General features: G+C 45.7%; 1 protein-coding gene across 10 annotated transcripts in view; it reads right to left on the reverse strand.

The window, feature by feature from the left end:
- The window catches only part of Plpp4 (phospholipid phosphatase 4), a 239,223-nt gene that overhangs the window by 101,202 nt on the left and 114,913 nt on the right, over positions 1–23,108 (reverse strand). For 5 of the 10 annotated variants that reach the window (XM_078038797.1, XM_078038763.1, XM_040272708.2 and 2 more), the window contains 3 exons: positions 19,986–22,499; positions 15,587–15,750; positions 14,792–14,903 (listed from right to left, as the gene is read on the reverse strand). Coding sequence is in view for 5 of the 10 variants with exons in the window: in XM_078038844.1 (XP_077894970.1) it covers positions 13,214–13,269 (56 nt within the window). In the remaining 5 variants the exon portion in view is untranslated. Of the gene's footprint in view, positions 1–13,213; positions 13,819–14,791; positions 14,904–15,586; positions 15,751–19,985; positions 22,500–23,108 lie in introns of those variants that run through there. The other 5 variants (XM_078038844.1, XM_040272709.2, XM_005320728.4 and 2 more) reach the window with 5 other exon arrangements.

Consider the following 23,108-nt stretch of genomic DNA (forward strand, 5'->3'; position numbering starts at 1 on the left):
TCAGTTTATGCCCAATCACACCAACAACTACATTAACTGTAAATGGCCTCCCCATTCCAAGGAAAGACAGAGATTGGCCAGTTGGAAAAAATTAAAAGATACAGTTAAGGCCCATTTACAAGAGACACACTTTAAAAACAGGGTAAAAGCAAAAGGATAGAGATGATGTAGAAATATATTAATGTTATATAAAGTAGACTTCAATATAACAAATTACATGAGGAAAAACGGAAATTTCATGAAAATAAGGTACAATTCATTTGAAAGAGATAAAATTTAAGAATACTAGCTGGAAATATAGAACTAGTTATAGAAATTGTGACTTCCAGATCAAGAGAAAAGAGATAGAAAAAACAAACTATTCAGATAATTAAGAAACAGGAGGAGAGATGGCTTCATCCACATCTGCAGCTATAACACAGTACCTGAGACTGGAAAATTTATAAAGAACAAGATTTATTTCTTACAGTTCTGGAGGCAGAGAATTCCAAGATTGAAGAGCCCACCTCTAGTGAGGGCCTTTGAACTGTATTATTCCATGGCAGATGGCATAAGGACAAGAGAGGGCATGGGAACCACAGAACTGAACTCATACTCTAGGCCTTTTATAATCAGCATTGATGCATGCAGAGAGATAGAATGCTCATGGTCTAAATACCTCCCCTTAGGCTCCGCCTCCAGACATTGACGCATAGGAGGTAAGCTCTCAATGCTTCTACATGGATACATTCAAACTATGGCAGGGAAAGAAACATAAAAATACAGTACCACAAAAAGAAAACACAACCAGGTATGGTGATGCACATCTGTAAACCCAGCAACTCAGGAGGCAGGAGGATTGTAAATTCAAAGGCAGCCGCAGCAACTTAGGAGGCTCTAAGCAACTTAGCGAGACCTTATCTTAAAATTAAAAACAAAAAGGCTGAGGATGTGGCTTACTGGTTAAGCACCCCTGAGTACAACCATAGTACCAAAAAAAGAAGAAGGAAAAGAAAACAAAACAAGTTGGCAGCAATGAGATAAAATATTAATTATCTCAACAACAGTAAAACAATGTGAAGGGTTTAATTATCCTAGTTTGACAGAGATAGTATATCTTCACATTAAAAAGACCAAACTTAAAAGTACACATTTAAGAGCAAGATTATAGAGGATGCAAATAACACAGTTAATGAGCTTTAATATATTTAGAATTTTGTACACACCAGAAACTATTCATTATGTTCAAGTTATGTAAATTTACCAAAAAAAAATGTCATTGTATGTGGTCACATGGAAAATCATAACCAACTATAAAGCAAATCATACAACCCAGAGTCTTTGATCTCAAAGACTGAAACTATTTTAGAACTAATAAAGAATAGGGAAGAGAAGCAGAGAGAGAGCAACCTGCCCAACTTAGACAGCTAGAACACAGTGCTTTGAATCCAGGCACCCTGGCTCCACAGGCCTACCACTGCTGGGCTACTTTCCATGGACAGGTGGGGCACAGGGGGACTTCCCTCACAGATACATAAGTGGACTATGAGATCATAACTATAAGATCAACTAAAATGCCCATTGATTCAGATCAGGCAGATAAATAACAAAATCAGAAGCAATTTCATGGACATACAGAAAAAAACTATGGGTATTTCATAATTGACAAACCACTTGTTAGGGAAAAAAGTTAAATACTTCAACTCACATCAAAAGTTAAAAAAATAAATAGCCAATACACTAGAGAATTAAGGAAGAAAAGTATAAAATACTAGATAATTCAAAAGAAGATGTCTGTTTTAGATGGAAAAGGACTTTCTAAATAGGACTGAAACTCTGAAACCAAAAACAAAAAGAACGACAGATTTAATCATATAAAAATTAAAACTTGCATGCAATGATAGAAATCACAAAGACACTTAAATGTCAACTACAGGTGTGGAAAAAAATATTTGCACTATATGAAAGAAAAGATTAATTTTTATAAGGCACAAAGCACTCCTCCACATTGGTAAGATCATTCAGAGATCCAACAGAAGCACACAGGGGAAAGACAGATGTTTTACTGAAGAAATATAAATGGAGGGCTGGGGATATAGCTCAGTGGGTAGAGTGCTTGCCTTGCATGCATAAGGCCCTGGGTTCAATCCCCAGCACCACAAAATAAATAAATAAATAAACACACGGTAATACACATGTGAAAAGATGCTCACCACTAAACATAGAGAAATGAAAAGTAAAATGAATGTTACCTTCCCTCCCATGCCAGAAATTTTAACATCCAGCCTTTGGCAAGGACATAAGAAAACAGACAGGGTCACATGTTGCTGGTGACATGTAGGTGTGCACACACAGTAGTTCCCTTTGGATTGACAAAGGGTGGCCATGTCCAGCCAGGTTTAAAACACATGTAGACTCTTGACCCAGAAAATCCATTTGTAAAAGTCTACAAGGCAGCAATGCTCAAACGGGTGCACTACCATGTATGCAGAATCACAATGCTGTCACCTCGAGAAATAAAAACACCCTCAAGTTCTACCAACAAGCTCAACAGTAGAACACCACACAGCCAGTAAAAAGAATCAAGCAGATCTACACAGGGAAAAACATCTCCAAGACGAATCTGGTAAGTAAAAAAAAAAAAAAAAAATTAAACTATGCATAAAATGTGCTCTTTGCAGTTTACTTTAATCATAGAAAATGTGTGTTTAAAAGTTTAAACAGGGGGCTGGGGTTGCAGCTCAGTGGTTGAGCGCTTGCCTGGCATGCGTGAGGCACTGGGTTCAATCCTCAGCACCACATAAAAAAAATAAAATAAAGATATTTTGTCCATCTACAACTAAAAAAAAAATTTTTTTAAAAGCCAACTTAAAAATAATAAAAGTTTAAACAAGGGCTGGGGTTGTGGCTCAGTGGTAGAGCTTTTGCCTAGCACATGTAAGGCACTGGGTTTGATTCTTAGCACCACATACAAAAAAAAAAAAAAAAGATATCGTGTTCATCTACAACTTAAAAATATATTTTTTTAAAAAACGTTTAAACAGTGAATAGAATATAACTGGCAGAGAGAGAGGTGATGGGATTCAGGGAGAATATGCTTTTGTATTTCTTTGATGTTTGCAAGTATTTTACAATCTTTAAAATGTTTTTCTGTAAATGAGAGGAAATGCATTAGTTCCCATCTCACTCACCTTGTGATCCTCACCTGCTCAAATCGGGCAAACTTCAAATAGCACTGATTGTGAGATACATTTCTATATGGCTCCTTTTTTATAAAAATTATATCATAAATTTTTACCAATTTTTTGAGATTTTTCAAAATGAGTCTTTCAATATATGTAACATATTTTTCTTTGTGTCCATCCTTGGCCAAATCATCTTCAAATGTTGACTTGAGCTTTATTTAATTTTTGTTTGACGAAAATACTTGACTTTCGTTTGCAGGCAATATAGCAGCAAACATCATTTTTAAGTTAGAATTTTTTTATCTCTGACTTTAGTATCTCAATATATTTTCTCCTGGAATTTTAAGTCAAAAGGCAGGAATAATTCCATGGATGCTAATGCATTGCAATATTGCTCTTCAAAAGGGCTACAGCTATTTACAATTCCACCTGCAGCAACTATTACAGCTGTTTCAATATAAACTTGCACATTCCAGGTGTTAATCTCGACTCTCTGAATTTCCTTAAATATTTTAGTTGATGTAAAATGTAGAAATGTTGATTTCTGGCCCAGGCCCACTTTAAATATTCCTAAAGCAATCACAAAAGAATTTTCTAGTCCTCTACTCAGGGATATTTCTTTTGCTTCTCCTTTTCACCCATAATAGTAAACATACATCTTGATTTTTCCTGATTATGTGTGACAGCAACAAATGTTTACAATAATTTAGACAATAAGTGGCATTACAAGAACAAATACATATTACATAATCCCATCAGCCCACCCCTACCCCAAAAACCCATCATTTAAGATTTTGTGGATCTCCATAGACATTTTTCTTGCAGATATAAAAACAAATTGAATATATTACATCACCACATTAAAATGGCATCATGTAGCCTTTTGCAACCTGCTTCGACTCTAAGCCACCCATGATAGGTTTCCCAAGTCAGCAGATAGTTAGCCACATAACTAACTGTAATAGCTGCACATGCTTTGATCATAGCACATAACAAGCTTGCGCTCATCTACAAAGTTATGCTGTTGTTTTCAGAGGCATAGCTTGCATTTCTATAAAAATTACAGGTTTGAAGGTGCATTAATTATTCGTGTTTTTGTTAGTTCCCTGTTCATATCCATTGCCTGGTTTTCTGTAGGAGGGCTCTTCTCATTTCTTAACTGATTGGTGAGCGTTCTCTGAAGATGAGGGCATTAACTCTTTACTCCACAAATCAGGGCAGCAATGCCACCTCCTGGGGGCTGTAAAGGTTCAATCCCCTGATGTGTGGCAAGTGCCTAGGTACACAGCCTGCACACACAAGTGCTCCAGATCTCCTTCTCCACCTCCCTTCCTTCCCGAACGGAGTGGAGAAACAGGTCAATCAGAAGATACCTACCCATACGTACACAGGGCAATTTCTCAACGGCTTCTTGGACAGTTATTCAGAATGCCCTCCCAAGCTCTCTAAATCCCAGTGCACAACTCAGTTGTCTCTTGTGGTCCTGAAAGCCACACTCTCCCTACTACTACTGCACTGGGGTACTAGCCCTCTTTTAATTGACTTACATCCCGGCCTCTGTCATAGGAAGGACAGGAGCTGAAGGAATGCAGAGAGATGGCTTGAACGCCACGAGGCGCCCTCTTTGCACGAGGCACCCGTCACCTATTACATCATTCTTCTTTACAACTTCCCAGAAAGGGAGACTGTATCCACCCCCTGCCCTTTTTTCAGATAAGGAAGCCAGGGTGCATCTTTGTCATTGACAGAGTCAAGATTTAACTCCTCGACCTCATGCCATGGTGCCTTGCCCTCCTTCAGGTGGGGACACAAGTTTAGGCTCCTCTGTATCACGTGCCAGATGCATCGCATGGTTTACATGAGGTAGGTGCCTGACAGTGGAGGCCAGCATGGCAAACGCACTAGATATCACTTTTAGAGTCATAGCTACACAAAGAGAAGCCAAATGCATGTTTAAAAACCTCTGGTGAATAAGCCACCATTTGTACTGCAAGGTATGCACCCAATAGAAACTGTAAATATTTTCACCAATAAACAACAGCAGCATTATTCTTGATAGCCCAAAACAATAAATAACCCAGATATCCACAGACAGCAGGAGGAGTGAATGACCGGGGTGCAGTCACAAGCAGAATGCTCTGTCGCAATGACAATGAGCAAGCCTGACTGACTGCCCACCACACAGACGAACCTCCAAATAAGCCGAGCCAAAAAGGTCACACGAGAGCCCAGGTGTCATAAGGTTCCATTGACACAGAGTTCAAAACAGTGTTAGAATCCAGGGTGGTGGTGACCTTCAGGGCAGGAGAAGTGGGCCTGGCAGGCAGGGCGGCTCTGGGCAGCCCTACAATTATGATTAGGGCACTTTTCTTTGTGTGTGTTATTTTTAGTTTGAAATAAATGAAATTTCTGGTTCTATAGGTCAAAACAGTCAAATATCAGCCATTTCATCAGGTTCAAACTAATACTGCAGTAAAAACCCAGTTTTAAAGTCTTCCAGTAAAGCAGAAAGCAACAGCCATCAGGGCCTGGAAGGTTGGCTTTCTGGAATCCAACCTAAGTGCTCCTGCAGCATCTGACCCCGTTCTTTGCTCCTTTGTCTTTAGCAGAGACAGAATGACAACGAGGCCCTGGCTTCTGTGGACAATTTGTGATGAAGCTGTCCCTGGGCTCCCCTGTGCCAGCTCCTCGCTCCCGTCCCGGGCATCTCAAAGCCCTGTAACACCTGCATGGCTTCCAGATGAAAGATGAGGTCCCTGCATGAGCTTCCTGGCTGTAAAGCAGTGTTTTTAATTTATCCACACACCACACCAAGATGATATGTTTTAAAGAAGCAATATTACTAAGATAATTTTCACATTTACAAAACACTGTCCCAGGAAAAACAGAAGTACTAAGCTTTTACAAGCCTTGTGTGAGTCATAAAAGGCATAATCTTTATAACTAATTGAGATAACTGTATCCACAAGTTCTGAAACTAATGATGTGCTTTTGTTGGGTTAAGAGCATTTATCTTCCCATGGGAAAATACCATCAATTCTCAGAATTCTGGGTACAGTCGACGTATTTTACAGTGGCAAATAATACTTCAAACAGATGGATTCCCCATTTATCAGAGGACCAGGCAGACCCCTTCACCTTCCCAGGGAGAGAAGTGCCAGGGCCACTTGCTCCTACTGGTATGGATGGGGCAGAGGGCATCTGAAGACAAGAGCCCTGCACATGCTTCTAACCAGACTCTGCAGGAGGGATAGACTGAAGCCAGGGAGAGGGAGCGGGATTTTTCCTTACACATTATCTAACACAGATGTGCTGATCCGGCTTTTGACTCACTGTCCTGCAATCACAGTTGTCAAGGGTCACCACTGAGAAACTACAGGCTGAGACCCTCCACCCCATCAGACAGCAAGCCACCCACGCTGCTATGGGGTCTGGCTCATCAGGTGAGCTGATGGCAAGTTTTCTCTTTGGGGAGCTAAAAGAAATCATTTGAAATATAAGTCCTAAAAAGGACTTTATTTTTTTTCTAGAAACCCCATACTAAATAATTTATAATAAGAAGATCAATAGCTACCCATGACATTTCTCTTCAGTGTCCATTACGGATTCAGTTTAACAAAAGGTAATGATAATGGCATTGCCATTTGTTAAGCATCTCCAATGAGCTGAATACTGAAGCTGTTCTGCTTGATACTCACAGGCCGTAGCTCATAGGTATCGTTAATATGCCTCATGAACGGATGGAAAGACAAAGATTTAACCTGAAGAAATATTTTGCCCAAAGGCTCACACAGCTCATAAGGGGCAAAACCAAGATGTAAGGCCAGGTGGCCTGAGGCCAAAGGCCATGTAACAGCTATGTCACAGTGCCATTCACATATGCTATGCTTATGCAGTAGGGTTCACAGGAGCAGAGAGAAGACACCTCATTATATACTTTAGACTCTAAAAATCTCTTTATCTAATAAAATCCAGTGAAGTATTATCTCCACTTCCCCAGTAAAGATACTGAGGTTTAGAGGTTTTAAGGAACGTGCTCACTGGTGCACAGTCAACATTGAAACACAGACCTGTCTAGCTCCAAAGCTCATCATGGTCTTTTATTGTGCCACCTTGCCTCCAACAACTCCTTTGGAACTTGTTGCTAGGGAGTGAGCAAAGTTACATGGGTGTGTTAGGTGGACGGCTGCAGAAGGCTACAGCAGCCAACCAACCCCAAATCTTGGTTAACACAAAGAGCTGCCTTCTGTGCCACAGTCCACTTCCCATGGTGTGATCCTCCAGGACAGCTGCCCTCCTGGTGCCTCCATCCTGCAGCTGTGCCACATCAACATGCAGCTCCACACCCGTCACTAAAGGGATTCATGGTGCCTCAACTCAGCAGTAACACTTGCCATTCCACCTCCGTCCCACTGAGCAGATCCCATCCCCCGGCCTCTTAGGCAATAAGTGGCATTAAAAGAACAAAGACGTATTATAGCAGGGACTGGGAAGGGCAACACTCCTGTTTGGTCAGGAAGCAGAGAGCCACCAAAGGAGACCCGCAAATGGCTCTAGGCTCTGCATCAGTAGTTCCCAACCCAGTGGATGGAGCAGGTAGTGATGACTACCTGAGCATCCAGACTTGTTCAAAGTGCAGATTCCAGGGCTTGATTCTTCATGTGGCTTACGTTGGTCTGAACTAGGCCCCAGGTCATTCTGATACAAGTGGTCACCAGACCAGACCACCTTTTAAGTAGCTTTGTTGTGGATCAATGCAGAGCCCGCCGAGTTCCTAGGGAGATGGTCCTCAGCAATCAGGTCAGGAGGTATTGACCATACCAGACTCATGGCGTGGCCAGGTGGGGAATAAGGGGAAAGCAAAGAAGATAAAGATGCAACCTCGTCCCCAGAGTGTAGCAGTGGACAGGTCAGAGCCAGACACAGAGACCACAGGCCACAATGCAAGATGGAATAAAAAATACTTCCCTAGTGAGTGGGGAAGTGAGGAGAGGGCAGAGCTGTGTACTGTCACTCACAGAAGTCAAAAGGCCTGAATGCCCCCAAAGAATGGTCCCTTTCCACCAGTGGGCAAATACCTGAGCAGTTGCTCTGGTTCAAATCTCCAGGCCTCCTGTTACCACTGCAGGGGAGCACTACACATCCTGGCAGGCACTTAGCCTCTCACATTCTCCTCCCAGATCCCCTTCCTGCCACCCCAACACTGACATCCACAGTCCCAGGCCACACCTGGGGAGCAGATGGATCCCCATCCAAAATATGGCTCCTTGTCCTCAGACCTTTGTTCTGCAGGAATGTCCTTGAGCCCAGGCCTTGACACTCAGGACTCAAGACTCAGGTAAGCCATCTCCAGGCAGCTGTCCCTGGCAGGGACATTCTTCCTATTCCCAGGGTTAGTCAGCCTTCCTTCCCAGTAAAACTGAGCACTCTGCTCCAGCTACCACCTGGAGTCCAGACTGAACTCCCCAGGGGCAAAAATGACAGGTCTGTTAATTGTTGTCAATATTTCAAACACCCAACAAGCAGTGCCTTCAAGTCACCTGGACTTGAAGCAGGTCATCTGGACCAGTTCAAGTACCAAGTTTCCCTGTGTCTTGTTGGAATTCCACCAACCAACGTGTGCTCATGGAGGAGAAAGAAAATACGACATGAGCAGGTGCCTAGAAGGACCCAAATAAAGCTCTGTCCACTGGATGGATGATAAAAGAGAAAGGTTGGGAAGTAAAAGTTTCGAAACCAGTGATTGCATAAGGGGCAAATAAGACATAGGGGCCCATCGCTCAGCCCTCTGCTGGAGTGTGAGCTCACTGGAGGCATTTGCTTCCTCTCCTCTTGCCCCCAGCACCTGGCACACACCTCCTGCATAATCAAAGAAAGATGCAAGACTAATTTGATGGGAGGCAAACATCACTACCTGAGCATCAGGCATCCTGAGCAGACTCACTCCAGGCAGGATGCTGCAGAGAGCAACCAGGGGCTGTTGGGAAGAAGGACCCTACAGACAGAAGAACCCAGGGAACCCCAGCTGGAAGGTGAAACAGGCAGACACCTCCACCCTGGTCCAGCTTTTCAGGTGTCATCATCCTTCCAAGGTCTACAGTGCTGTGAAGGTAAGGCTGTCTGAACTAATTGATATCCTGGGTGCAATGGCCAAGGGCAGTGGGAGTGAGCATGTGCAGCTAGCTCTTTGCTATGATCATCTAAGCTTTTATCAGCAACATATGCATGTCTTACCTCCCAACTCTGGGATGTACCCAAAGCTCAGGAGTTGAACCACCACTGCCATCCCTCTGCCTCTGAAGTACCATCCTAAGATTTGATTTAAGAGCCACAGTAACATCTGTGCCAATGCATTACTTTGAGTCATGTGCACTTGCTTCTCTAGAGGGAACAGTTCACAGAAGGGGATCACTTTCAGGAAGTGGCCACTTTCCTCCCCATTTGGAAGCCTGGTGCTGGACCCTTCCTCAGTGGCTGATGACTTTGGGACACAGTAAACTGCCTGTTCTGCATCCAAGTTCAATCTCCTGCTAGCTGAGCAAGCACCATCAGGCACAGGACACACCCTTTTTAAACCTTGGCTTCTTTACTTGTGAGGTGAGGATATTGAGCAGCATTCACCTCAAATGAGGTGAAGCTTCAGAGAGAAGCTACCTGGGATGCTCTGTGTGTACAGCAAACCCTCCACTGACCAAGGCTGGGCTGCTGTTTCTCCTAGAGCAAGGTGGCTAAGCATCCAACTTTTCTCGCTATAGGAAAAAGTTGCAGCATCTGAATTTAGATCTCAGAGAGATCCTTATAAGCCCTGTAACCCAGACACTGCCTTTATCTGACTGAGCTTTGGTTTCTTCAATCCATGATGACATCAATATACTGCCTTCATTGGGTTAAATGCCATTCAATAGCCATCATTACTGTCCGACAGGTAGCAAGCCCTCAATGACCAGGAGCTACTACACTGGTGTCAGTAATACAGGTGAACAGTACACTAGCAATAGTGTACCCCTGGCCTCGGGGCTGTTGAACCAGCACCTCAGAGCTGCAGAGCAAGGTCCAGCGCTGTCTTTGGGATTTAAGGAATTGCATCCTGAATCTCTCCTATGGTCTTAGATGACAGCAGGATAGAGGGACCCCTGGGGGCTTCCCTTCCTTCCTGTCCTGCCCGTCCCCAATTACTGAATAAGATCTATGGGACCTCAAGGCCCACAAGCTTCAACATACTAAACGTAGCCTCAAAGCTACACATTGTACTTTAATGTTTCCTAAATACTGGGTTCCTATAACCAATGCATATCCAGGTAGGGTAAAGTTTGTGTGCCAGCCATGATCTGCATTGCTATTTACTAATTTTCTTCCCAGGTATTTGAGGTCCTCAGACAGGGTTGCCCGAAAGGCACTGAGCATCTCTGAGCGTTGTTGGGAGAGCTTCCTCTGAGAATTGTGAATGCACAAAATCTCAGTGCCACACCTGATCTGCTACCAAAAAACTCCTCAGCAAGGGAGAGCTTCCACTCCTGCTACTGGTGAGTCCGAAACACATTTCATTAGCTCTAAACCGGGATTTCTAGGGAGGATGTGGGATCCCTGCTCCCAGGCAGGGCAGATGTGCTGAGAGAGCAGGCCCCCACATACAGGTGAGGTTTTTGCAGAACATGAGCTTATAAAGAGGTGGGATACACTTTCCCAAAAAAAAAAGCAACTAGTCTCTCATTCTGGGAAATAGGGTAGACATCACGGACACAAAATAGTTGATAAATTATATGGGCTAATATGAACACTGTAACAGGGAAGTCAGATTCAACTTGCCCAGAGGGACTTCCCAAACCTCTCTAGACTGCAGAAGCTACCACCTTCCTGAAGAGAGGTGGGGAGACCCCACTGAATCGTGCCATCGTTCCAGGGCCGGCAAAAGGAAGAGCACAACTTCCCCCAAAGCGGGTCTTGTCACAGCGCCAGAAACTTATCTGAGAAAACAAGGGGTCATCTGTGTCTGGGCTCCTAGTGTCCTTCCGGAAGTCATTATCTGCCCGATGACAAGAACATCTCCCTGTGGGGAGCTCACATCAGTGCCAGAGCTGATCTTTACAGGTCAAAGCCACCAGTTGGACACTGTTTAACATTTCTGATTTGATATGAAACGCAATGAATCATCCAAAAATGCCATCATGTGTATCCTGCTGGGGAAGGGATACATGAAGCAGCATAACGGAACTTTGGAGAAAAGACTATAAACTGCCTGTCTGGTTTTTACATAACACCCTTGGAGGAAGCCGGAGCACACAGACGTTACCAAGTTTCAATGGCACAGGCCACTGTACACCAGCAAACATCTCATAAATATTTGGGGGAATATTTAAAGGGAAACTTGAAAACATTATATTTTATATATTACTGGATGCATTTTTAGTGGCAAATTCCTAGCAGCAATCAAAGCAAGTAGCTTAAGTACCTATTTTGCTTTATTTCAAGCATTTTTCATATATTCACCCAACAAATGTTACATTTTACCGTGCACTGAACACTATTTTATCATTTCTATCACATAATGGGATTTTAGTCTATCTACCAATTGGAAACTGTCCCCATCTGATCACAGAGCAATCACTAGTTTTAATGTTTATTCCAAAGGTAGAGAAATAGAGTAAGAGGAGGGGAAAGTGCTTTGTTTTTCCAAATGCATCAAGACCCAACTGAAGTTCTTGTTCCTTCCTCCCAGTGAATAACACTAGTGTTCAGTTAGAAGGCAGGAGAGGGGGGCTTGCCTGCATCTGGGGGCGCTCATGGCCTTTTCTGATGGTGTGAATAAACACTCTGGATGAATTTAATCCTCAGTAAAGAAACACATACAAGAAAAGACATTTCTTTCCCAGGTGTATACTCTGGGCTGCAGGAACAGAAGTCATCTTTGACACAGCACATCTGCCAAGAATGAATCCCGATTGGGGCAGAAAACCAAAGAGAGAGCTCCTGTTTGTTTTGGTGCCTCCCCCTCAAAAAAATACCCGCAAATCCAGAAAGTTCATGTAATTTTAATGTTTAAAATGTGTCAAAAAACATCCTTGGGCATAGGGAAATACAGACCCTGACCCACTAATGCAGACTCAGATACAGATGTGGGTGCCTAGGTGACAGGAGATGAAGGGGTGATGCCGGGTGAGTCTGAGCTGGAGTCTAGGCTCCCATCTGAAAGGGAGAGACGCGACAGCTCCCTGCTGCTTGGGCCCTGGAGGTGGGTAAGAGGTAAGAGGTGGGTACCTGGGTGCCTGGAGGAAGCTCAGTCATCTCTGAAGGAAGCTGCGCCAGCGCCCCCTCCTCTTTTTAAAATTCACCGTTCCCAGGCGCCACGCGCTCAGAGCCTTCCCGGCATTTCGCGGCCGCCCCTGAAGGGCCTCTGCCTGGCACCCGGAGGAGACATCCACTGCAATGTAGCTCGGGGTGTTTCTAGCCCACATGCTGGCTGCAGCCCCTGCCTCCCCTCGCCTGGGCGGCAACAGTTTTCCAGCGGGAGAAGTACCGCAAGCGCCTCCAGGGAAGACGCTCAGGAGGACCAGAGCCGGTGGAGCCAGGGACACAGAAAGAGACCAAGCTTGGCCCTGGGGCGATGGGAGATGGGGCCAAGAGCAAAGACCGTCAACAGCGGCCTCGAAAGATCACAGAGAGGGAGGAAACTTCCCGAGGGTGCGGGCTAGGATGCGCGTTCTAGTCCAGGACAGCAGCCTAAATACCCGGGACAGGTGGTGCTGGGCCAGGAAAAGGCGCCAGCTAGGGGGCTGGACCCGCGGGCGGACGAGCTCCCTGGCCGGTGGTGGGGACAGAGGAAACAGGTCCCAGTCCTGGAGCGCGAGGGTCGCTCTGCGTCGAGGGTCCCGGGAAGGAGAGGAAAGGGTGTCTCTTGGTCCGACATCACAGATCTCGGACACCAGGAGTGCGGGGGACCTCGAACCCAGGCCGCGGGGGACGCGGTGGAGCAAAGAAAGTTGGGGCGCAGAGAGGCTCGGTCGGTGGGCCCCCGCGTCGGTGCGCCCCGCCAGCGGCGCTCCACTACTTACACGAAAACCCCGAAGAGCAGGGCTCGCACCCCGATCTCGATGGCCAGCTCCCTCATGGTGTGGCCAGAGCAGCTCCCGCAGCGGCGGCTGGTGCTCTCCGCGGCTCCCGCAGCTCAGCCGGCGCCGGCTTGCCAACCCTGGGCGGCGAGGGAGGCGCGCTCCAGGCCGCGGGCGGGGGCGGGAGGCGGGCGCCGGGCGGGGGCGGGCGGACGGGCGGCGGGGAGGGCTCCGGCAAACCCGCTCGGGCCGAGGCTCCGGGACGCTGCACTGCTGCCTAGGGCCCCGCGTCCGCGCGCTCGGTAGGGGCGCCTCGGGACTCCCGGCTCCCTCGCGCCAGGCGCCGCCTCCGCGTCCTGGGCCAACGCTGTGCGCTGGCGGCCAGGAGAGAAGCCCGGGGAAGCCCCGCCGCCGCCCCTGCGCGCTCTGCGCTCGGACACTCCCCCGCCACTGGGCGGCCCCTGGGCTCCCCACCCCGGCAGCGCGTAGCGGGGGCTTTGCCTGCGGCCCCTCTGCGTCTCCTGGTTCTACCACCGACTCTGGCTCTCCGTCTTTGGCCCCCTGCATACACGCACGTGGGCATGTAGTATACGAGAGAGCTTGGGGATTCTCTCCGGCTCAGGGCAGCCTTGGCGCCCTCTGTCCAATGTGAATTTTTTTCCTTTCTTTCTACTTTTTTTTTTCTTTTTTTCAGAAGCCCCCTGAGATCACTCACGGGTGTCGCTTTGCTCTCAGGCTAGGTGCCAAAGCCCTGGCACAGACTGAGGGCAAGGAGGAACCTGGCTTCCCGCCATGCACCAGCGCCAAGTGGTCCCTGGGGAGGGGCTCCCCTTTTCCCACAATCACTCTCCCCTGCCCTCAGCAACTTTGAGCTGTGGCTGTGCTAAGAAATGGAGGCAGTGCAGCGGGGAGAGTGCTTGGCACCTTCCTGCCTGTGCCCAGCAGGCGCAGTTGGTCCAGGTCAGTTGCTGATGCAGTATTTAAGCAGCTGGGCAAGGTAAAATCAGGGTCCTTGACCTCAAGGGTCAGTGCCAAAAATTCACCCTTCACCGGTGACCTGGGGTGGTGGCCTCAAGGTAGAGCCCAACTAGGTCTTGGCTTGGCTTTGCCATCATCTGTCTTATGTATCTTAAAATTTGAACTGGGCTTCACTAAATAAAAGCCAAATAAACAGTTAAAATGCAAAACTCACAACAATCATAACCATTAAATGGTTCCTGAAGAGTCCAGGCCTTCCCAAATTTTAGGAGAGATCCAGCTGTGTTTTTTTCTGAGCTGGGATCAGGTTAGAAACTGGTTCCTGAGATTGAGGAATTGTCTCTTGGTCTTGGACAAAAGAAGGAGCAAGTGGGAAGAAGACCTTAGGCCATCAATGGGCTTTGGCATCAGTAAAAGGCAAACAGACCCTGCCTCCAAAAGAAAGACTTGACAGATCCCTTATATCTGAGTTAAGTACCTGAGTTAAGATAGGAGAGGGATTGACAGGGGAGAATTCCAGCCTATTAGTCAACCTTCCTTAACTGTGACAAAATACCTGAAAAAAAAATAGCCTTAAAAGATGAAATATTTATTTTGACTTACAGTTACAGAGGTTTCAGTCCATTGTCAGTTGGTTCCACTGTTCCTGGGCTTGTGATGAGGCAGAACATCATGGTGAGGGTGTGGCAGACCAAGCTGTTCACCTCATGGTGACCTGACAGTGGAGAAAGAGAAAGCAAAGGGTGGGGATAAGATTTGGTCCCAGAGAGCATGCTCCCAACTACCCACTCCCTTCAACCCAGGTCCCACCCCTTACTATTTCCAGCACCTCTCAATAGCCCATTCAATTATGATTAATCCTTCAGTGGATTACTCCACTGAGGAGGTCAGAATTCTCATGATCCAAAGACTTCCTAAAGTCCTGCCTCTGAATATTGTTGCACTGGGGACCATGGCTTGTCAACAAATGAGCTTGTCAGGGACATTCCAGATCCCAATTCTAACCAGCTGTGCCTGGAAGGGACACCATACTGTAAACCCCACAGGCAGGGGCTGTGTCAGCTTTGCCCATCACTGTACACCCCATGACCAGCACGGTATAGGTGCCTGATGAATATCCGATGAATAGAAAATTGAGTGAGTGACTTTGGATCTCGTCAGGCACACAGGCTGTCAAGTGCAGGCAGAAGAGGGCAGACTTGAAGGGGAAACATATAGCTCTGTACCTTAAACCCAGCAGCTACTCTGAGCACAACTGGATTCCCTTGGGTTGGCAAAGTGGTTTAGGAGAGCTTATGTCAACCCAGTGAACTCTGATGACCTACATCTGAGACTTCCAGACTTCCAAATTCCAGGAAGGGATGCCAACAAGAACCCTGATGTTGAGACATCACTTACCTATAAGAACCTGCCGAGTCCTAACAGAGCAAAGCTGTGCGCTGGATGCTAGGACTCATAATCCATCTCTGCCCTGGAGAAGATGGGAGCCCACAAGTCCTGCAGATGGTCAGCCAAGGTTAGGTTGGTTGTGGGCAACTAGGTGTGGCAGTGCACATCAGGGTCTGTTATGGGGATCAAAAAATCAGATTCTTTGTGCCATTTTATGTTTATTATGTCTTGTTTATATTGGCAATATCTGGAGAGAAATTTTGAAAGGACATTTGATTTAATTGCTATAGTAATTAAGTGACTTTAAAACACTAGATTTAAAGAGCTGTGCCATTCAATCTTCCACTTGCAGCTTGTATATGTTCTATAGTGTCCTTTCAAGAGATCATCTTGTACAGGTTGCAAATCCTACCACTAAAAAGGCACTCACTCTTGAGGGAGCTTGTACCTTCTTCAGACAACTCTGTTGAAAGCAACTCAGCACCCTGCAATTTCTATCAATACATTCGTCTGCCCCACTTAACTCCTGCCCCTGTTTTCCAGCTGCTTTGAGGTGGCAAACAACAGATGCTTTCAACAAAACTTATTAAAAAAAAAAAAAAAAAGAACTGAAATGTCCAGTGGAAGATCAGCCTTCAGGCTCTGCTAGATTCAGAGTGCAAGCAATGCCATCAGGACTTGGCTCTTTCCAGCCCTCTGCTCTGTCTGCCCTGCACTGGCTTCAGTATCAGGCTCCGGTGGTTATCAACATGGCTGTAAGAATCTTAGCTTTACATCATTTCAGGTTCAAGTCTGGCTCTTCCAGCAAAAGTATCATTGAATGTTATTGTTGCTGCCAACCTGAACCAATTGCTAGGGCCAGAAAATCATGAGAGATTGATTATCCCAGGCCTAGAACACACACTTCATCCCTAACCAAGTCCCCAACTGAGAACAAGCAAAGGCTGATACCAGGAAGAAGGGAAAATGTTAGAAGGGAGGTAGCCACTCTTCCGTGCCACAGCCGTGCAGGACAAAGACACCTGCTGCTTACCTCCATTCTAGAGATTTTTGACTAGTAAAGAGTTATTCTGGGTGCTTTATAATAAGGCTGCCTGATGGCTGCTTTTGTCTAAAGGGACTTGGCAGGACTGACTCAAAACAAAGCTGTGATGTCATCTCCAACACTTGTCTGCGGCTGCCTGGTCTCTTCCCCTGCCCCTTTGACAACCCTGATCTCGTTCCACTTACCAAAGTCTGCTCTAGTCTCACTTCTCAGTGCACTCTCTCTGCAGAAGAGTTTGTCATTTAAGCCATGTCCCTCTTAGAGGGCAGACAGGGTCTGTCCCCCCTACAAAGGACTGCAGATGGTATCTTCAGTGCCCCCAGATGCCACCAAATATGCAGCCTCTCCCAGGTGTTTGGACATGGCCGGCTCAGTAGCTGTCCAACTGTGAACACATGACAAGCAGGTAGAGACCTCCAGAAGGGCCATGTCACTGAACCAGCAGATAAATGACTCCTCGGGGTGTGGAGAGGCAGGATCAGGGTAGATGAAAGGATCCAGCTGGTCCCCAGAGCCAGGCCAGGCAGCCCTGCTGGTCTCTAAGTTTCCCACGGAATGTGATGAGTTCTCCAGTGAAGGAAGCTGGATGGAGACTTTAGAAGCCTCAGAAATGCTTTATCCTAAGAAATAAACAATCCCTCGCCTAGAAATTAGCACCATAGCTATAAAGTGTGAGACTAATCTTTGAAAAATCCCTGAGTGCTTTCATACCTGCACACGTTTTGAAAGTGGCACTTTGAAGAGCAGTCTCCTATTTGATATTGAGTGCATGGGCATGCCAAGAGAACCACCTTCATCCCTCATAGTCATGCCCATGTGGTGTTTGTTTTTTAAACCCCCAAGCAGGGTTGTCCAGAATGATGACCCCAGATGGACCACTCTGGTCTATTTCCAAAAAAAAAAAAAAAAAAACAAAGTCCCGTTCAAAGAACAGGAATTTACGAAAACTTCTTAGAGTCTCATTTCCAAAAGTCATGCTTTGTGCCTGAATGGCACCTACCCAGCTGCTCTAGGAGGGTGGCCTGGCAACAAGCAGCCAGCACAGGCTCCTGACCTCTGGGGACCCACACATCCTGCCTTTCTATCATCGTTGCCTGGTTCGCCTAAGATACCAGGAGTCCAAGAGGAATTTCAGACAGGTCATTCAATTCTGCCTGGACCTGAATATCTCCCACAGTGGCCTCAATAAATGTCCACCCAACACCCCCAGGGAGGCAGAACTCATTTGTGTTCATACCATTTCTAGAGAGATCCACCGTCGGAGTAGAAAAAGACTTGCCCATAGCCTTCCTCGGTGGACCTGAATTGTGCTTTGGGGACCACGGGGAATAATGTAATGTCTCCTCTTCTACCCTGTAGCCCTTTAATTACTCTACAAAGAGACAGAGACAAGTTTTCTTTTCCAAGCTAAAGGCTCCATTCTTTGCCTACTTTCCAGCAGTGATACCTGGAAGACCCCTGAGAACATGGCACCATTCTTACAAGTGATTCTTGTAAGGCCAGAATCCAGGCAATACAAGGTCATTTTCTGAGGAAAGAGCTAAGGCACACGGAGAGTGAACTCACCCTTTCATATCCTTCAAGTAGACGTTATGTCCTCAAAAGGAAAATGTAATAAATAATGACATCTTCAGGGGAAACCTCGTTTCCTAAAAAAGTTTAAATTAGGGACTTTCTTTCCTAGCAGGATCTTGTCTGTGATTTTCAGATGCCTCGTGTGAAGTCATATCACTTTCCTTATTTCATCCACAGAGAAATCTTTGTGTGGGGGCCACCAACACGATTCTCATTGCCTGAGATGCTGTGGCATAATTGGAATCCTAATATATTAGTTCAAGAAAAAAAGAACAATAATAAGGGAGACTTTGTGCTCTGTACACAGTTCTGTTTCCAGGGGTCTCAGCACCCAGGTTCCCTCAATCCCAAGCCTGTGCTCTTTTAGGGCACCAGCTGCCTTGTGGCTGATACCTCCCTGTGGTTTTGATTTGCACATCCCTAATGGCTAATGACGTTGAGAACCTGTTCACACACATTTTCACTGTTTTTTCTTTTGTGAAGGACCTATTCACCTCCTTCACCTGTTTTTAAAATTGGGTGTTATTTTTAATTATCAACTTGAAGGTACTAAATACTAATTCTAAATACTAATCCTTTGTTAGTTATACAAATTACATTTATCTTTTCTCTATCTGCCCTAACTTTTCATTTTCTTAACAGTGCCTTTCAAAGAGCACATGGTTAATTTTGATGATTTTATCAGTTTCCTCTTTTATGATGGTTCTTTTCATGTTCTAAGAAATCCTTGCCTTTCCCATATTTCTAAAGATTATCTCCTACAGGTTCTTCTAGAAGTTTATAATATTAGCTTTTAAACTTAGGTCTATGCTATATCTCAATTGAATTTTGCATATGGCATGAAATAGTGATTGAACTTCTATTTTTCATAAAGATATACAATTATTCCAGTACCATCGGTTGAAAAGACCATCTTTTCACATGAACTACCTTGGCACCTTGGTGAAAACTGACAATTTGTATGAGTCCGTGTGATTCTTGTTAACTTTTCCACCCTTCTCTTTTAGGTCCTGCTCCGGGGGAGCCAACACCAAGGGACTTGTATCAAGTATTCCTAGCTTCTTTATTCATGATAACTGAACACTGGAAAAAACTCCTATGCTCATTAGCAGGAGAATGAAGAGTGGCATGTTCAGACAAAGGAAGATATTTGAAAACAAAAAGGAAAGAGCTTCTGATACAGGCCCACACATAAGTCAGCCTCAAAAGCATTATTCTGAGCAAAAGAATCACACATAAATGAGGCTATATCATTTCCCATTTATATGAGGCTCTAGAACAGGCAAAACTAAGCCATGGCAATAGAAAGAGTAAGTGGGTTGACCTTTGGTAGAGACAAGAAAAGAAGACTAAGGGAAGCTTGTGAAATGCAGAAACATTCTGGAGTACTTCTGAGATGTTGATTACCTGGGGACATACACCTGTCAACATTCGTCCTCACTACCCTTAAAATCTGTGGTTTTATTGTGCATGCTTTATATCTCAATTTTAGAAAGGAAAGAAGGAGGGAAGGGAGGGATAGAGAGTGAAGGAAAGAAGGAAAAGAAGAGGAAGAGGAAGAGAGAGAGAGAGAGAGAGAGAGAGAACATCATATGATGTGGAGGAAAATTCTCAGTAGTTCCCCAGGCAAACAACAAAAAACGTTCTGGTGTCTCACAGAGACCCAAACAAAAGGTTGCTTTGAGGATATATTTGGAAGCTGTTCAAATTCTCCTTGCAAAGAAATAATCAGATAATAATATGTTATTTTTCCAGACATATACATACTCTGAAAAAACAAAAGCTTACCCAGTAGTATAGCATTCTGCTTCATGCTGCAACTGGTTAAAGGCATCAAAAGGTATAAGACAGGCTACGTTGTGCTTCTCACTGCACGCAGGCTGGACACTGAAGGGCTTCAGGTCTCTGAGCATCTCTGCGTATCGAGCATCTCTGAGTTGGACAAAACTCTGGCACCATCCATCCAATCTTCCTTTGAACCAGAGTCCCAGCACCGAAGCCGGGTAGAAATTTGGCCACTGATCTGGTCCAACTGGTGAGCTCAGTACACTCCAGCCCACTCTCTAGGGACGACTCTTCATTTGTTTTCAAGTTCTTGGTCTTCATTAGCCACCAGTCTTCTTTCCAGCATCTTTCATGTGCTGGTCTGTCTTACCTTCAGAAAAAGCGAAGGACAGCTCCCCACCTACGTTCTCCATCTGGCGGGGAGGACCGGCTGTTCACTTGATCCACTCTTCTTCTTCCACACCACTTCTTGCTTTATAAGTGCTGCAGAAATAGCTGCCAAGGAAAAGAACGTGTTCTCCTTCATGACCCAGGAAACTCCAGGTCTGAAGTACTATTCTGGGACTGAAGTCACTGCAGAGCCGGGGGACGGTGCCCGCACAGGATAACTGGAGACGCAGGAAGGAGTTCTCAGCCTCTCAATGTCAGCCTTACCCAACTGTCATTGGGAAGTGAAGGGGTTCCCTCCTCAAAGATCCCCCTTTAAAATGCAGGATTCCCCAAGGCAAACCTCTGGCTGTTTATTAACAATGATGCCTCATTTTTCATGCATGGATGTGCTGTTTGTGGCACACTCTTTCATGGGTTTGACCAAGATGAGGACCAGGAGCTCATATGTAAGAGGAGGTACTGTTATCATTATTATTTCCATCTTTCTTTTTGGAAGATAAATCTCAAGCAGTTCCATGGCTCCCCCAGATCAGCTAGACAGGCATTTACAGATCTGGAAGTCATGGGCAAAACTTCCTCCCATAAAGTGCCTGTTCAGTATGCCAAGGCCTTAGCCCTCCCTATTCAGGTGAAGACTGACTCGCTTCTGGGAAAGCAGAAGACCAATAGAGGACCCACGTCTGGGAAAGTAGGAGAAAGCATGGGACAGGGTATTGGGGATGAGGAGAAGGTGCTGATGATGGAAAGGAAGGGAGGTTCCTGCCCACCTTTTCCAGCCCCACAGTTTGGCCAGGCGCACCTGTCCTCGGAGAACCTTGCACACAGCAGGGATTCAGAATATGTCGCAGCTACAATTACCTGACCAAGCCTTCCAGACCAGTGAGTGAGTCAATCAATTCCTCTAGTAGCTACGGGTGGAAAGCCCAACTCAAATCAAATGGCAATAATGTCCAGAGGGGTACGTTGCTCAGCTTGATCCAGGCTCAAACAATGTCATGAAACCTGGTGTCTTCAGTGATGTCATTCAATAACATTTCTCTGTTATCTCCTTACTCAAACTGGTTGTCTTCCTTTTGGGCAAGTTGATAGCTCTAACTTACAGCCTCTCAGATTCAAGTTTTCAGAGAGAAGAAAGAAAAAATAAAATGAACAGAAGTGTGTGTTCCTAATAGCTCCTGCAAACGCTCCCAAAGTTTGTTCTGGTTAGACCAACTTGGGTCATGTGGCCTTCTTGTGGCTGAGGGTTTGGGATGTCATTATGTCCACTGGGTCTTTGACACACACCCTTATACGCAGAGGCTCAAAAGTGGAGAGGGAGTAGAGATCCTTGAGCACCACGAAGTCAGGTGTTGTCAGGAAGAAGGACCAAGGAATATTGGGAAGGCAGATTTCGAATGCCCACCTTACGGGTCCCACTAGAAGGCAATCGCCATTAGACCTTCCTTACGCTTGCTGCTATGTCCCCTAGAACGCAGCTGGCGTGGAGTCAGACCTGAGCAAACACCAACATCTGTTGTATGAACAAAGAGAACAAACTTCCCATTTGGGGAGAGTCTTTCAAATGTGATATTCTGTGACTGTTTTGCTCATCTCTCTGTTTCTCTGGACTTCAGAGTTGCGTCCACAGCACACCCGTGTCTCGCCCTGCTTCTGCTAAACCCACCTTCCTGAAAGCCCACTTGCCACCTGGGCTCAAAGCGACAGCACGTGTGATTTTCCACCATGGTGCAGGTGACACTGATGAATTCCACAAGTTTATTTGCACACACACACAGGCTAGGTCTTGGATCTCAACTTCTAAAATGATCTTTTCCACCTTTTCAAAGACACTAAAGAGTCTATTGCAGGGAAGTGGTGTGTTGGGAGCAGTGCTAGGTGGCTAGAGACGCACCGTGATCAGTGGCTCCGAACAGCACTGCCAACGACCAGCAGCACAGGCCTCTGGACTTCCAAAGCCACTGTCCTACAGGTGTGCAGTCTTTGTAGACATGGACAGAACACTGCTTCCCTCCTGGGAATCAGGTTTGCCTTATCTGATGTGCTGCTAACCAACTCCTCCAAATAGGACTCCCAGAGCTGTAGAGCTCTCCAACCACCATGTGTGTTTAATGCTGGGATTTTCTTTTCCTAGGAAAAAGAAAGTCAAGAATCTCTAGTGATTATCAGATTAGATTACCGATGACTCCAATAAGCAGCAATTCAAGCCTTGTGCCATAGATGAATTAAAGAGCACTCTTTAAAATGGTTCCACTTGGTATATACAAGGTCATCCCATTGGAACCATTAAAGGTACCATGTAATGCATCCTGCCATGGTTAGACCTGGAATCAGGCCTACCTGGGCATCTGACCCTGTGCACCTAAAGACTCAACTTAGTGAGGACCCCTACACATGATGAATTGGGGGAGTGACCTGGAGTAGGCCACAGGTCCATCCAGGTATCCCTGAGGCTGACATTTCCAAATACTGCCTATAACTAGGGTTCCAAAATAAGTGGCCCCCGCTCCAGGACAGGTATCCATAGTGTTCCACCTAAGCCATCGACATTTCCATGCCTGATTCTGATATGAACTTCAAGACATGTATGTGAGATCACCAAGGCCAGCTCAGCACAAAGAAGATCCATCCAAACAGGAGAACCATTTAATGACCAGCTCCCAGCAACCACTTTTTTGAGGTCTCTTGACTCGGGGACAGTGAACATCCATTGCAAAGAGTTTGCTCTCTTTATGCTCA

The sequence above is a fragment of the Ictidomys tridecemlineatus genome, chromosome 1 (assembly GCF_052094955.1).
Source record: "Ictidomys tridecemlineatus isolate mIctTri1 chromosome 1, mIctTri1.hap1, whole genome shotgun sequence".
NCBI classification, from domain to species: domain Eukaryota; kingdom Metazoa; phylum Chordata; class Mammalia; order Rodentia; family Sciuridae; genus Ictidomys; species Ictidomys tridecemlineatus.